Below are 15646 nucleotides of genomic sequence, written 5' to 3' on the forward strand. Positions count from 1 at the left end.
GATGGAAAAACTTTGGAAATGTGATCAATAGCAGACATGTGGAGGAGACTGCACTGCTTTTTCAATAACTTCTCCATTCTTGAAATGGCGGAAGAAGGATTGTGCAGTCTGATTAATTGCACGTGTTTGAATCGCTCGATTTTTAGTGAGATTTTTATGGGTATTGTAGAGATGATCTTTATGATGTCCTTTGTCTTCGCAGATATAAACAGTGCAGCAATAAAAATGCATATTGTTATAAATAACCATTAATCTGTGGAGATGGTAGCTTGGTGTGTTAGGGATTAGGCTTGAGAAGCAGAGGGTTTCTGGTTCCAGCCCCAGTGTGACTGAAACATGGAAGGTGTTCTGGTATTAGGGGAAGGTGCCAAAATGCTTTCAGAGCTCTGGCGCCTCATTGAGGGGTGGACCCTACCTCATTTAGGGGTGGATCCTACCTCACTGAGGGGTAGACCTACCACATTGAGGGGTGGACCCTCCCTCATTGAGGCGTGAACCCTACCTCATTGAGGGGTGAACCCTGCCTCATTTAGGGGTGGACCCTACCTCATTGAGGGGTGAACCCTGCCTCATTGAGGGGTGAACCCTGCCTCATTGAGGGGTGGACCCTACCTCACTGAGGGGTGGACCCTACCTCATTGAGGGGTGGACCCTACCTCATTGAGGGGTAGACCCTCCCTCATTGAGGGGTGGACCCTCCCTCATTAAGGGGTGGACCCTACCTCATTGAGGGGTAGACCTACCACATTGAGGGGTGGACCCTCCCTCATTGAGGCGTGAACCCTGCCTCATTTAGGGGCTGACCCCACCTCATTGAGGGGTGAACCCTGCCTCATTGAGGGGTGAACCCTCACTCATTAAGGGGTGGACCCTCCCTCATTGAGGGGTGGACCCTACCTCATTTAGGGGTGGACCCTGCCTCATTTAGGGGCTGACCCCACCTCATTGAGGGGTGAACCCTGCCTCATTGAGGGGTGAACCCTCACTCATTAAGGGGTGGACCCTCCCTCATTGAGGGGTGGACCCTAGCTCATTTAGGGGTGGACCCTACCTCATTGAGGGGTGGACCCTGCCTTCACCCATATGTACACCCCCCCCACCCCACCCCCTGATGCTGAAAGGGAAAAGCGATTAAGAAGACGAGACAAGCGTTAAAGTCTTTATATAGAAATTATTATGTGATTGATTCAAGCAGTATGTTTTCAGTGGCACACTGTTTAGATCCTGAAATCAATTTTGAAACAATGCATTTTTAGAGAGTTGTTGGCAAATATTAAAATAAAAGATAAATACAGCACACAGTCTTGCTTTAGAGAGAAGGGTTTGGTGGCTACCCCTCTTTGGACAGGAATTTAACCCATAACAGCAAAGCGGTCTGGTTTCACTAAATGAAAATATCCATCAGTCACAGCTGCTTTAGCTCATGTTCTATGGTTATCGTCTGGTATTATCCAAAAGCTCATCTTATACGCTCCCAATTAAACCCTGCAACAACAATCACACTAATTCAAAATAAAAACCACAACCACACAAAAGACACAGGTTTAAGTATATTAATGAATTTGCAAATAACCCATGCCATTTAATTTTGGATTTTACAGATTAAATCAAAAATGTAGATTTGGATTAGAAAGGACAATTGCGCTTCCACCCACCACATAATGAATGCCCTGAGAATTAAGGATGGTATTCAACTCGCCATGGCTTGTCAGGTTTTAAACTTAAATCGTGCAAAAATTGGAACAGGCATTCAGGTTTATCAAAGTAGCACAAATCTACCTCTACTCTAGTTAGAGAAACTCATTAAAAATGAATCTCTCCTCATTTTGGAAGTCATTTTTCATCCCAGGTGCTCATTTTAATGTTACATCAGTATAATTGTGTGGATATAACTGATAAAACTGTTGATCCACTGTAGCTATGTTATGTTCCCATAATGTGCTGAACTTTTCCATGAGCACATCAGGTAGGGCTGAGATACATACCATATTATGATCTTTTTAGGAGCTATATTTTTTAGAATTTAAAATATAGGTAAAGGGCACGGTTGGTTTTGTCATTGCTGCAAGTTCATATCAATCCACCCTGAAGGATTCCTAAAGATTATTTATGGAAAGCATCTTTTTGTGTTTGACTGGAGACACAAATAGTACCGCTTAGTCCTGAGAGACGCAGAGACAAAGGAGCCACTGAGATTAGAGAGGGTCGAGAAGAGCATAAAGCCATGAAAGAAATGGGAGAGGAGGCAGAGATGAAAGCAGCAGGCGCACCAGCATCATTAAAATAATCATGTATAATTGAAGGAACATCACCATAGAAGACTTGCTCAGAATCAAAGATTCACACTCGACAAGCTCATCTGCCTTACTGACTCTCAGCAGCAGTTCAAAGAGCAGCGCCATGTCAAGGTGACGCAGGAAGGATGACTGTAGTTGGTCTCACCTGAAATGACCAGAAACTGGTTTGTGTTGCTACTTTCCTTCAGCCTTATTTGATTTGATTGGCTTCAACTTTATATTCTCTACATTAAAAAATGTAAATATGCACTCAGGACAACGTTGTCCAGGTGGGAACGATTGCTTAACCTCTGTTCATTCTTCTGTCCAACTAACTAAACCTGCCTCAGACCTCTGGTCGTGCTGACACCATCGCCTCTTTACCGTGAGGGTCTGATCCAAAAACAACAGACACTCTGTCAGCCCTCCATGTTGTCATCACACACGAAGACCCACAGTGGAACCTTGAATTCCCTGCATACCCTGTTGCCTCCACAGATGGCTGGACGGTGACTCACTAAACGTCACCTAGCATAAAATAGCCTACAGTACATGTTTTTGTAGCTCTTAGTTTATTTCCTTCCAAAAGAAGTAAAGCTGAGCCACTTTAAAGAGAAAATTGCCCGATCTGTGATTAGTGTTTAAATCTATGAATGGTAGATTTAAACCGCTCCCTATTTGAGTTTAATTGCGTGTATAAATCAGATTTTTAAGTGGAGTGTAGAGATTTGGTGCCGGTGGCTCTGTAATTCAGCTGACCATGACTGAATATTAATTTAGTACACAGGGATTCAAATTGCTGTGGGTAAAAAGGATTTTTTTCAAGGCTCTGTTATATCATTTGCCTCCAGTTCTTCCAAAAGCTTCTTATATTTCTGCTTGCGGGGACTAGCAGGACTGACAAGATGTCATGCCCTTGGGTTTATCATTAAACTCTTTTTTTCATCGGTTCTGTAAAATATATTTCACATTTGAGCACTCAAGGCATGAAACCCTTTGCAGCCTCTTAGGTTAGGATGAAACGAACTTTCTGTACATAAAAATGACTGAAAAAAGGGGTGAATTTAGCTTCATGTTCCAAGTACACAACTGGTTCCACACAAAATGTTGGATTTATTCAGAGGGCCAAACATATTTTTCTCTTTTTGTAAAGATATAAGTATTGATCCTGTTGTGCCCTGAAACCAAATCCCCTCCTTTACTGTATTATTGGTCCAATTTCAAAACGGTTGAGGGCTTTCCATCTCCCCTTTATGCTTTGGTCTAATTCTCTTCCTGTGCCCAGGTGATTTATGCCCTCAACACCAAGAATGATGAACACGAGGAGGAAATTGAGTCTCTCAAAGAGGCCCATGAGGATGAGGTAAGAGCACAAGAAATATCATCATCACATCCCTACAATTGTTATGTAATATTGTACATAAGTCATGTTGGTTCCACAAATCAATACTCCAGGGGCCCATTTTAGATTTAAAGCTGCTTTTGTTCTTTAAATTCCTATAATATATATTTTTTTTTACAGAGAAACAAGAATCCTAGAATAATGATCTATAAAATAACTAAACAACCAAGGGATAAACTGGCTGTAACAGTCGGAAGATGATGCTGTTTTTATTTTAATAAGTCTTCCACAAACTTTGATCTAAGTATGATCTAACTTCCTTTACAGAATTGTTTTATTAATTTGGTTTTCCCTGACTCAAAAGAGGATGACATAACAGGACAGAAATGATTGAAATCCTCATATAAAGTAGGTGTTGTTATGACTAATGCAGTTCATGTAATAATGAGTGGTTAAGTGGTGAAGATGCTTGTGGAGATGAGATGGGATGGGGTGGGATGGGGTGGGATGGCGGGGGAGGTCGGCAAGAACGCAACACAAAAGCATCAGAAAACATGCAATAAACTCAGCGGCAGAGCCGATCCATTAAAATACTCAAAACCTGATAACTGCAAGGTTTTCTAACAGAAAGGTCTACTGCTTTTTTCACTCATAGTATGACCGTCAACTTTGAATGTAACACTTAAGCGGCTTCTTTGTTTTGTTGTGATCAGGTCCAACATATTGTGACAGAGACCAGAGACAAGATCATGCAGTACAAGAGCAAGATGGTGGATGAGGCAGATTTGAGGCGGCGTCTGGCCAATCTGGAGGAATCTGTGGAGCTCCATGAACACATGAAGAGACAGGTCACTCACTCGCCACTGCGTGGTCGAGTCTGTTTCCTTCTGCTTTTATGGTGTCTGAATGGAGATGGTGATGTTTTGTAGCCCAGTTAACACAGTTGTTTTGTCACCATCAGGCTTTGGCAGAGTTTGAGATGTACAGACAGAGAATGGAGGACTCCCAGCTCTGCACTGAGGCCCAGCACACACAGAGAGTGGTTTCTATGAGCAGAGAGGTAAGGCCCTACGCACAACACACACACATGCACTGGCTTGGCAAAGGGCTGCAACAGCCTTGCAAGATTCATTGATTATGTATTGAATGCACTTCAATGAATTTTTAAACAGGACTTTGACAGGACTTTTGGGGAACAAACATCCTACTAACAAACATCTCTCAGGCATCCAAAGCAAAAACAATATGAAAAAATGATATTATCATTGCCAAAAGTGCTTGCAAAAGTAGAAATGGTATTTCAAATGGCTGTGAAAATACTGTTGTTTTATTCAACTAATATCGCAAATTTACAAAAAAAAAAGAACTAATTTTCAAATGAAAATGTAGGCTTTTGAACCTGCTTGTATATTCCCAAACTTGCACTTGATTTAGTGTGTTAGGTAAATAGATTCACATATTAGTAGCATTGGGATCACCGTGACGCCCTAATGCACATGTGATTTACAGAATCTGAAAAAAAATGAAAAAAATGTGTTTATTGTTGCTTGCAATGTGCATTCTGAACAGGTAAGTAGTATTTACTAAGATTTTTTCAGCTCAAAGGAAGCTAAGGTCACTAAAAGATAAATTACATGTGATCTTATTCAGAGCCTTGACTTTTTGTTTTGTTTTTAAAGCCTTTCTAGATTAATTTGGGATTTGCTGCTTATTTTCTTGCTACATCCCTCCAGACGAGAATGGATTTGCAAACTAAAATCACTACATCTAATTTAGAGTAATATTGTTTTGAAAATGTATCGTGAATGTGGATCCCTGCTAGTAAGAAGTAGCGATACACTAAACCTTAACTTTAGACTCTGATCTCCACTTGATGACATGAGTTCATCAAGCGGGGATGATTATACATTAGTTTAACCATTAAAAAAGGCAATTTGATCACATCTGCCATATTTTTCTGTCACATCATATCATACATTACGTGATTAATCACATCTGACTGCACGTGTCAGGTTTGATGTGAGTGGACAACCAGCTGAAGTGTACGCAGGTGCATCCAAACACGTCTGTTGGCATCACATAACATCACATTGCCATGCAGCATTTTTATATGTATTTTTTTAACCTCATATCTGTTGTTTGATGCAACAACACCAAGTTGGGCTATAGATACACTGCACATAGGAAGAGAACAACCAGGTCTCCTGACAGCATTTCACGACTTCTTAAAAAGTCACTTTCGGCAGATGTTCTTTTAATTGGGTTCAGTAGGCTGGCAGTGCCACACAAACGCTTCCGAGGGAATAGAACGTGTTTCATGGTTTTTACCAGGTGGAGGAGATGCGTCGAGATTTTGAAGAGAAGCTGCGGGCGTTCAGCCAGGCTCAGACCCAATTTGAAGCAGATAAACGACGAGCGCTGGAAGAGCTGAGGGCCATCCACCGCCAGGAGGTGGACGATCTCCTCAACAAGCATCAAAACCAGAGTGCCTCCTCCACAGAGGACCAGGAGAAACTGGCTGAGCTTCATAGACAAGAGGTGGGCTGAGACTGACAGAGGATGGAAGGTAGATGTGTACGGAGAGTCCAAGGAAAAGGAATCAAGGCTTTTTTGAAGTGGGTTTACAGCAAATTCATTGATGTGATAATTGCTGTTTTGGAGACTTTAAAGATCAACTTTGAGTTGATAGATTTATCTTGCAGTGGTAACAAAAAAGTGGTTTTGGACCATCGTTGCATGTCATCCCTTTTTTATTCACATTTTTCCCCTTTGCGTTAGACTCACCTTTAAATAGAGCATCAAAAGGTAGTAAATCAGAAAAAAAAGTGGAGCTTTTTTTCCACTATATACTTATTGTTTGAAGATTAAAATAGTTTTCATCCATTTCTCTGTGTAGGTGGATGCACTGATGGAGCGGGTGGAGGAGCTGACCAAGGATAAGGTACGGCTAGTGGAGGAATATGAAGCCAAGCTGGCCAAAGCACAGGAGTGTTATGAGAGGGAGCTAGAGGCCATGCGCAGAACCCACCAGCTCACCACGGAGAACTTACTGGCCTGGAAAAGGACTGAGGTAACACCAAATACATGTTACGTAACTTTCCTAAAATAGGTTTCACCACAGTGACTGTGATTGCACTAATCATTTTTTTTTCCTGTTCTTTTTTTTTTCAAGCCCTCTTTGTTGTTCTGAGCCTGATCTAACTGACTACACATTTTTGTGAACATGCGTTTACCTGCAGGTCGAGCTTCGTAAAGAGTTCCAAGCTCAGGAAGCGGCCTTGCAGCGCTCACTGTCAAAACTGAGGAGTGAACTTCAGAAGGCTCAAGAGGAGGCCAGAGAGAACCGAGACAAGACCAACAGACTGCAGACGTCTTTGGCCAATGCTGAGCGAACCATCAAGGTCTGTAGCTGGTTGGACAGTTCAGGGCCCCACAGAACATTCCTCTACCTTGATCTGGAACCAGATCTGATTCTGTCTTAAAATGCACTTCCACATATTTAAAGGTGTCATGATGATGCAACTTGATTTGTTGTCACTTTACTCAGAGCCTTAACCCTATAAAGCCTGACACATCAAAAAATAGCCAGAAAATTCTAATTTTTTGGAAATGAGATGTTTATTGAACCTTTTAACAAAATCCCAATTTTTTTTAAATTTTGTTTATGACATTTTTTTTGTATCAAATATGATACATTAGGCGATTTCGGCAACTTTTAGCTCACGACTATGTTAACTTTAGACACAAAAACAAAGTTTGCCCATAACATTTTGACAATATAGAACATGAACAACAACATTTTTCTCTTTGGTTTTTTTGCATAGCACTTTTTAGCACAAGAGGCACACTGCAGCCTCTTTTACGGGGTGGTGTTGGAGTTGGTTCTGGAGAGGACAGTGGTCTGCCACACTTGATTTTGGTTTAGAAAAAAGAGACGTCTCAGAATCTCGCGTATCAAATATGATACAAACGGCTTTAAAGGGTTAAACTCTAAAGCGTAGCATTCATATTTAATACTGGTGCGTTTGTGCCTCTAAACCTTTAGGTATTGTATGAGGAACAGTAAGTATTGTAGCAGCACAAACTGAAATATTGAGGAGAAAACATGCTGAGCGGTTTGAGTTGTTTCACTCTGCACTGAGGCATGTTTTTTTTGTAAGCAAACATGCTACAGCATTAGATCCAGAGGCTTCCTATTGTTCCTACAACAGGCAGATGGTTGAAGCAGAAGCATTACGTTGCTAAGTATGATCGTGTGTCCTGCAGAATCTGCACAAGCAGCTGGAGGAAGCCATCCAGGATGGGGAAATCTGGGTGATGCAGCTCAAAGACACCGAGTATGAACTTGAGGGCAGCAGGGAACGAGTTCAACAGCAAGCCACGGAAATTCTCCATAAAGCCAGTAAGATCTGCTTGCACATACTACAGAGCGGTGTTCTGTCTCCGTCATCGAATGTGGCTCTTTGCACGACCCACATTTGTTTGTGCATTCTCCCAGACAGACATATAGTCAATTTACATTAAAGTTAACTTGTGTAATATAATATCAACGTGTAATGGACTGGTGATGGTAAACCATTATGACTTCGATGTACCAAAGACTCTTTATAGACGCGTCACTCTTTACACCCTGAGAAACCTCTTTGGCATGAGTAATCTGAGTGCCAGATCCTCAAGTAGGCTATTCAGAAAAGGAATGTTTTGAAGCCTTCTTGCTTGCATTCCAAAAATGAATCCCCATGAGTGCAAACACTCTGACTTTTTCCCTTTTTTTCAGAACATCTGCTCAATTTCATAGACTTTCACTTCCCAGGAAATTTACCCCTATTGAACCGGTTCTCATCAGAAATGTGTTTCAGCATTTCCAGTGTATTTAAGCATCCTCCAGGAAAGACTGTCCAAGAAAGTGTCTAAATGAAATGATGAAATGATAAATGATTCAGCAATTAGAAATATATGGCATTTTTTTCCTAAACTGCAATATGTGAACAATATGTACTATACAGTTACCTTTATAATACAAGTCACTGATTCTGACATTTAAAATTAGAGCTGTAAGTGGAGGACCATTATCATAATAATAAATACAGAAGTGAAATTTGCAGTGCTCTGTATTATGATGGCATTAAAAACATTGCACAGTGCAGGAGCAATGATATTTAACTCCCCCAATAATTCACCTGTTTGAATAACTTATCTTCTTCGGAGTATACTGCTATTTGTAATGGGAAAAGAGGTAAAACTCAGGACAGGATTTTACCTCAAAACACCACTTATAAGCTACAGGTCAGAACTGTTGTGATTGATTCCTGCTAAGCTGAGTTCTGTTTTAACTGTCCCTAGGCCAGATTGGCTCCTTGCAAGCAACACAGATGTCCCACGAAGCAACCATCAGGAACTTAGACCAGGAGCAGAATCGGCTGAAGGAGAAGATAAGCAGGCTGGAGGAGGAGAGGGAGGCTCTTCTCAACCAGAGCCAGGCTTCCAATGAGCAGCACAAGCAGCAAGTGCTCAAACTGGAACAGGTGCTGCCAACTCATAATCTGTCCACTAGCCATGAAGCAGACCAGCTCACCACCTCTCATTGTGCTACCATCCTCCTCCTCAGTCTCTCCGGGAGGAGCACCAGGGCTATGAGAGGGAGCTGTCCAGGCTGAGGGCGACCTATGAGGAGGAGATGCTTCGCTTTAAGGAGGCGCAGGTCAGAACGTTGGAGGAGATGGAGGAGAAACACCAGGCCATGACTGAGGAGGCCCAGCAGGAGAAGGAGGAGGAAAAGAAACTCCTTGTGACAGTAGGTGCACAGGTTTATACTGAGCGGAATACAAAAATTCTATCATCCATCTTCTAACAACCATATGTTTTGGTTCTAATCCCGAGGCAGCCTGCCTAATATAAGTCAATTGCACATTAAATGACGATGATACAAATAAAGACAGTTTTGTTTAAAAAAGTAAGTGTACATGCCCCTCCAAGCGTTGTCGTCCTTCTCAACAACATCAGCGATTCAGCTTGTTCAGGGCAAAATGCTGAAATAAGATAATAAGATGGGAAAAAAATGTGTTTTCTGGAAGCAAGTGCAGACATTTAATTAGGTCAACATTATAGAGTATAGTGGCAAAAACAGCATCTGTTGTGTGTTCTTTCGGTGTGTTCATTTTCCTCTCTTATTTTCTCAATTTTATTCACTTAGTCTTTAAACAGCCACACTGTAGGAATGCACACCAAATCTCTCGTAAAAAATTAGGATTTCAGCATAAGGTTAGTCTCAGGAACCAGATTGGCACTTATGTGGTTGGACTCTTATCTGTCAGGATGATCTCAATCTCTTCTTAATAGCAACATGTTTTCTGAGTCGTTTTCTGGTAGAAATGGAGTCCCACAGGGTTCTCTTTTGGCCCACTGTTATTTTCACTGGTACCAATGGGTCGGATTATTTGAATTTATCATTTCATTTCTGTGCTGCTGTTCTCCAGAATTGTTTTGCCAGTTTAAGCTTCAACTAGAGTTGAGTTAACCAAGTACATGTTTGGCTGCTGTGAGGAATTGGTTATCAGCTAATTTTCTTTTGTCAAATTCAGCAAAAACTGAAATGGCTTCGACTGGACAAGCTAAATCTAGCCAACAATCTGATCATCTTACTCTGCTTGTGTTATTCATTGCACTCTTTCCTTTGACCTACATGTAAAGGAAGTAGTAGGGGTCGCATTTTTTCTTGTCAGAAAAATTGCTTCATTTACAAGCCTTTGTAACATCCAGGCTGGATTACTGCAATGTCCTTTTATCAAGGTTGCCTAAGAAATCATGCAGATGCTTCACAAAGCAGCTGCTCATATTCTGAGCTGCTCATTCAGATTTGAACAGATCAGTCTTGTACTAGCCTTACTTTCCTTGCTAATAATATTGTTATTATTATTATTAGTAGTAGTAGTAGTCGTAGTATTTGTAATGGTAGTAGTAGTACTAGTCTGTGAGGGCGTCCAGAAGTGCTGATTATTTTTAAACAGTGGTAGCAATCACCTGTTCATAATGCATGGTTTATTTATGTGAGACCATCCATCCCCAACCCTTTATACAAGCTATTATATTTCCTCAAAGAGTCTTCTGGAGGATTAAATACCACTGACAGAATCACTTTTGACAAGTCTTCACCAGAGCTGCAGGAGGCTTTCGACAACTGTTCACTCAGTCATTTCAGTGGAGTCGAGCCGATTCTGATCCATGCTATTAAATATAATTGAATATCATTTTAATTGCAGTTGTTACTGTGTGCTGTCCTTCCTCTACTAATATAATGGGTCAGCACTGTAAATGTTCCACCGCATTTAAGTGTGACTTTTAGATTAGATTGTTCCGCATTGGTTATAGTGTGACAATGGGCTGATTATGGTGGGACCCGGAACTAAATGGGGAATAAAAAGATAAATGGACTGTTTATTTTGGGACAGAAGCTTAATGTGATCACTAAAATAAGACATAAAGGCTACATGGTTTGGCTATAGCAGGACAGAGGCTGACATTGTTATTTCTAGAGTGACTGCAGAGGCTGTATTTGTCCATTGTATAACTGATAATGAACTTTGAGTAACATTTACTTTTAAAAAGTCTAGCTTATCATTTCTATGCCTCAGCAGTTCCCAAAAAAAGATTTTTTTTAGATGAAGTCATTTTGAAGTCTCTGTCCCTTCACATATGGTCCATCTTAATGTCTCTGTTTTGCTGCATAAGCTCGCAGCTCCAGTACCATTTGAAGCTGAGTGCTAATTGGTTGATTTTCACTGACATTAAGCTCAGCCTTTGAGACAAGCGCGCCTATGTGGATATGTGTTTATAGATTTTCCAGAAAGAGAGAGCGATGGGGCGAGGGGATTGATGAAAAAGAGAATACTATGCTGCCAGAGCGGCTTCAGATTTACATCCTCAGCCAAATTAGACTGGAAGATGGACATTGAAAGACATAGTTGGTTATTTTATTGGAGAATTTGGCCTTTTTTTAGATTTTAATCAAATATTTGTCTTGTAAAAAACAACATTAAGGCCATATTCTGAACCTTCAGTTTGCTTGTGCTGTAGTAATTCACACATCCTTCATTCCTGTTTTCATCCATATGGATCCACTCCAACGCATTAGAATATCTTGTTTATTTGCTGCTGCGGGAGAACAGCTGCTTCGGTTCAGTCAAGAGTGACTCTATTGCTTAACGGGGGAGAATATTTTGAATGGCTCCAACTCCATCTAGCAGATTGATTTGATGCCTAATTAGTTCAATGTCAATGGAGGCAGCTTAACTCATTAATCTCATTACATTTTTATTAGTTGATCCTTTAGTGTAATAAGAAAAATTGAAAACATTCCACTTAATATAAAAAGAATCCCATACTTGGAGAATGGGATTCTAGCCTATGAGGGCTCTGATTTTTTTTTTTTTTTGCTTTATGGAAATTGGGTTATTTTGAATGGTTCTAGCCTAATGTAGTGTTTGACCGACAGTTATGTTTGATCAATCACTTTCTATTAATGTCAAATGTTGCTACAAGTGGCACTTTTTCAGACCATCTACAGTATCTGGGTTAAAATCAGAGGGTATAGATTATTGGTTGGCTCCCCCATGTGGATATGAACCTTCAAGTCCTTGCTTAGTAGTTTGGTCACGTCTGTTATAAGAGAAGGTACACTCGAGTATACAGAGTTTCTCAGTGTTAGAATGTACAGACCAGGCAGCTGCTGAAAGACTGCTTAATTCATGGAAAAACTATAAACTCTGTTTACCATGTAGATGCACATGGAAACATTCGATCACAGTGACATTGATTAAGTTCTACAAGGTCTAAGTATTTTAATGATTGCGTTCCATAAATCCACTCCACTTCCAATGTTGTTACGAGGACTAAATAGCAAAATGAAAACTGAAAACTAGAATTACATAAGAAAATGGCCCAGAAGGGATTTGGCGCCGTGGTTTGAAGGATTATAAAAAGTGGCTGGTTTGATGGGATTGGCCTTTTCAGTTGAAATGACAAGTCGCACATCCACCCCTTCATTGAGGAGCCGTGGCTCAAACTCAAGAAACGGCATCGCTCCAGCATAAAAGGGATTTACGGTTGCTTCTTAAGTCCTTCCCTCTCCTTCAGATAGAGCTTTTATGGTATCTTGCTGGAAACACAGAAAAGAACAGCTGCCAGGGATTATAAGCACTGATCATTTCTCACGTCAGCTGAAGGATATAATATTTGATTCGATTTTTGATGTTTTCTTGCATCACTACTACTGTTTCACACCGATGCATACACATTAGGCAAGGCACATACAATAATACCATCGTTGTCGTCTTCCTTCTCTGAAGAAACTGAGTCAGGAGTTTGAGATCAAGCTCCTGTCCTTGGAGGAGCAGCGAAATCGACTTCAGCAGCAACTTGACAACCTGAAAGAGGAGCTCTCCGCCAAGCTCAACATGGCCAATCAGGAGGTAGGATGCAAGTTGCATCTGTCTAACTGTGATGCTGAGGATGACGCCACTCCTGGCCACTGCAGGTGTCCCACCTCCAAGAGCTGGTGAGGGAGAAGGAGCAGAACCTGGGTTCAGCTCAGACTCAGATCAACTGTCTGAGGGAGACGCAGGAGAAGCTAAAGATAGAACTGGATGCAACTAGATCACGGGTCAGAGAGACCAGCAACTTGTTAACGGATCTGCAGGTAAGACTAAGATCCACCTGTTCATCTGATGTGGTATGCATTTGAATTCTTAATAAAGCAGACATTTTATTCTGTACAAAATCATAATTTATGTCGGATTCCTTTGGTTTATTTTTCTGAATTCACAAGGAGGAAAAACAAACCTACTCAGGTTTCATGTTCCAAACTCCTTGTCAGTTAAATTGCCAATTATCAGTCACAATTACATTTCTAATTTCAGATGGTTTAGTATTTGAAGATGGATCTTTTGCCATTCTGATTGGTTGATTGTCTCTTTGCAAAAATGGATATACCGGTACCTGACCAGAGATCCAAAGCTCAAACTGCTACATATCTTGTTCTGTCTTTCCAAAGTTCTGGTCAGACAGCTGTTTAAAGCTGTGGTAACTGCTGATTAGCTTCTCGACAGCATAAATGTGATCTGTGGTCTCAGTGCAGATCTCTTTAAAATCCCTTGAGCTTTTTACAGATTAATTTATATCACATGCAATTAATGATGATTTTAATTGGGGAGGAGTGTGCCAATAGCTCCAGAGCAAATGGCAAGTGTGAGCTTCCATGCAATGGTAGACATTAGTTCAATATTAATTTCACCTTCAAGTGTTTCATTAGTAAGGTTATGCATGGTTCTATATTATAGTGAATAATAAAATGAAACCTCATTTCCATTATGAGGCAGTGCCTGCACAATCATGACCTGGAATAATTCCTGTATAATATGATTATCAGTGGCCTGTTTTAGCATGCACTAGTTTACCAATTTTGACCAAACCATAAAATGATCAGGAAAAAAAAGCAGACATTAAGCACATGAAAAATCTCCCTCCTCCCTGTTGTAAGCCTTACAGGATCTCAGAAACTTTGTAGTTAAAACGACCATTTGCCTTCTTCACTCATAGCATGCAAGGTGATAGAAGGTTACTTACATTTCAGAAGACTCAGTAATTTGCATGCAAATGCATCTCCACAGTCCAGTCCCCGTGGCAACGGTGAAAGGCCCTCTCTCAATACCCAGAGTTCATCCATGCTTCCTCAGTTACGCCACCGTAACTATATGATCTGGTGATCTGAAGAATTTCACTGTCCATTTATGCAGTAGCAGCAGGTAGAAATGAGGACATTAAGCAGGGAGGGGGAAGGACAGGGAAACTGGATGCTCCTGTGCATCCAGCCCAGCCTTTCATTTTGATAAAATACTGTATGTGACACACTGCAGCATCAAGGCAAAATAGGCAAAAAGGTAAATTAAAACAACAACGAACCAGTAAAAACTGATGAAATGGTAAATTATTCGTACACAGAGAAACACAGAGTCTTACACAAACTGAGCAAACACAAAATGAGAAAGCACATGACAAGGATACTGGCTGAAAAGGGAGATAATTACAGGAAATTGCAGCTTCTGTGACAAGGCTGGATTTGCAGTGTTAAAATAGAGGAGGACTGTGTCTTGTGCTCACACTAAGCTCACACTCATTGAATCCAGAGCAGCTATTGTTAAGCAGGGCATGATCCCTCCAGTAAGGTATTACTCATATGTAGGACAAGGAATCCAGTTCAGTCATCGGAAAATGTATTTTGGACAAAAGACACAGTTGAGCAATATAAAAGGTTGGGACTGTATAGTTTCTTGCCATCTACTTATGTCGACCCACAACGTTTCCAGAAATTTCCCATTGACATTGACAATGTTAACGATTCCAGCATATTGTGATTAACCTCACAGTTATCAACAGTTTAACGATCACAATCACAGGGCAAAAATTATCTGACGTTAGCGTTGTGCATAAGCTCCATTTTCAGGTTAATGTCTACATGTAGGTGCAGTTTACATGTCACACTTTATACAGCTTTTTGGGGTCTCTTTTTATGCACTTTATTCAACTTGACTGGATGCCCCCTCTCCTTTTTACCCTGCAGGACATGACACTTTTGATCAAATGTCAGAAAACTGCTTCCACCTCCACTCAATCGCCAATTGGCTGAGGCCTAGATAGATCTTGTTGCATGGGGTTATTTCTGGGATCTTAAACATATCAGCATTAGTCTGAAGAGAACTGAACTGAAAAAGGTGCTCGGATGAGAACTGAGACATCTTTGGCCAAGCACAGAGATGTCCAGTTGACCAGTTTCAACCAGAAGAGTTCTTCGGCCGGGAGGACGGAGAGCATTCCCAGACATAGTCTGAAGAGCACAGAAGTCTTTTAAAGTTGAAGCAATTGGCAATAACCTGCCAAGTTTTGTTTCAGGAACAAAGAAATGATATGTGACCTGCAGCCACAACATAACAAATTGATGTGTGGGTGGTGGAGCTGCATCTGGTCAGAGCTGACG

At 40.9% G+C, this 15646-nt stretch overlaps 1 protein-coding gene across 2 annotated transcripts in view; it reads left to right on the forward strand.

Moving 5' to 3' along the window:
* LOC101068431 (protein FAM184A) overlaps nt 1–15646 on the forward strand; it is a 28455-nt gene that overhangs the window by 2747 nt on the left and 10062 nt on the right. Inside the window, exons 2-12 of one of the 2 annotated variants that reach the window (XM_011619160.2) lie at nt 3562–3639; nt 4332–4466; nt 4580–4678; nt 5950–6156; nt 6515–6688; nt 6858–7019; nt 7885–8020; nt 8962–9143; nt 9227–9412; nt 12963–13085; nt 13151–13312. In XM_011619160.2, the coding sequence (XP_011617462.1) occupies nt 3562–3639; nt 4332–4466; nt 4580–4678; nt 5950–6156; nt 6515–6688; nt 6858–7019; nt 7885–8020; nt 8962–9143; nt 9227–9412; nt 12963–13085; nt 13151–13312 (1644 nt within the window). The remainder of the gene's footprint in view (nt 1–3561; nt 3640–4331; nt 4467–4579; nt 4679–5949; nt 6157–6514; nt 6689–6857; nt 7020–7884; nt 8021–8961; nt 9144–9226; nt 9413–12962; nt 13086–13150; nt 13313–15646) is intronic. The other variant, XM_029840692.1, reaches the window with a different exon arrangement.

The sequence above is a fragment of the Takifugu rubripes genome, chromosome 8 (assembly GCF_901000725.2).
Source record: "Takifugu rubripes chromosome 8, fTakRub1.2, whole genome shotgun sequence".
Lineage (NCBI taxonomy): Eukaryota > Metazoa > Chordata > Actinopteri > Tetraodontiformes > Tetraodontidae > Takifugu > Takifugu rubripes.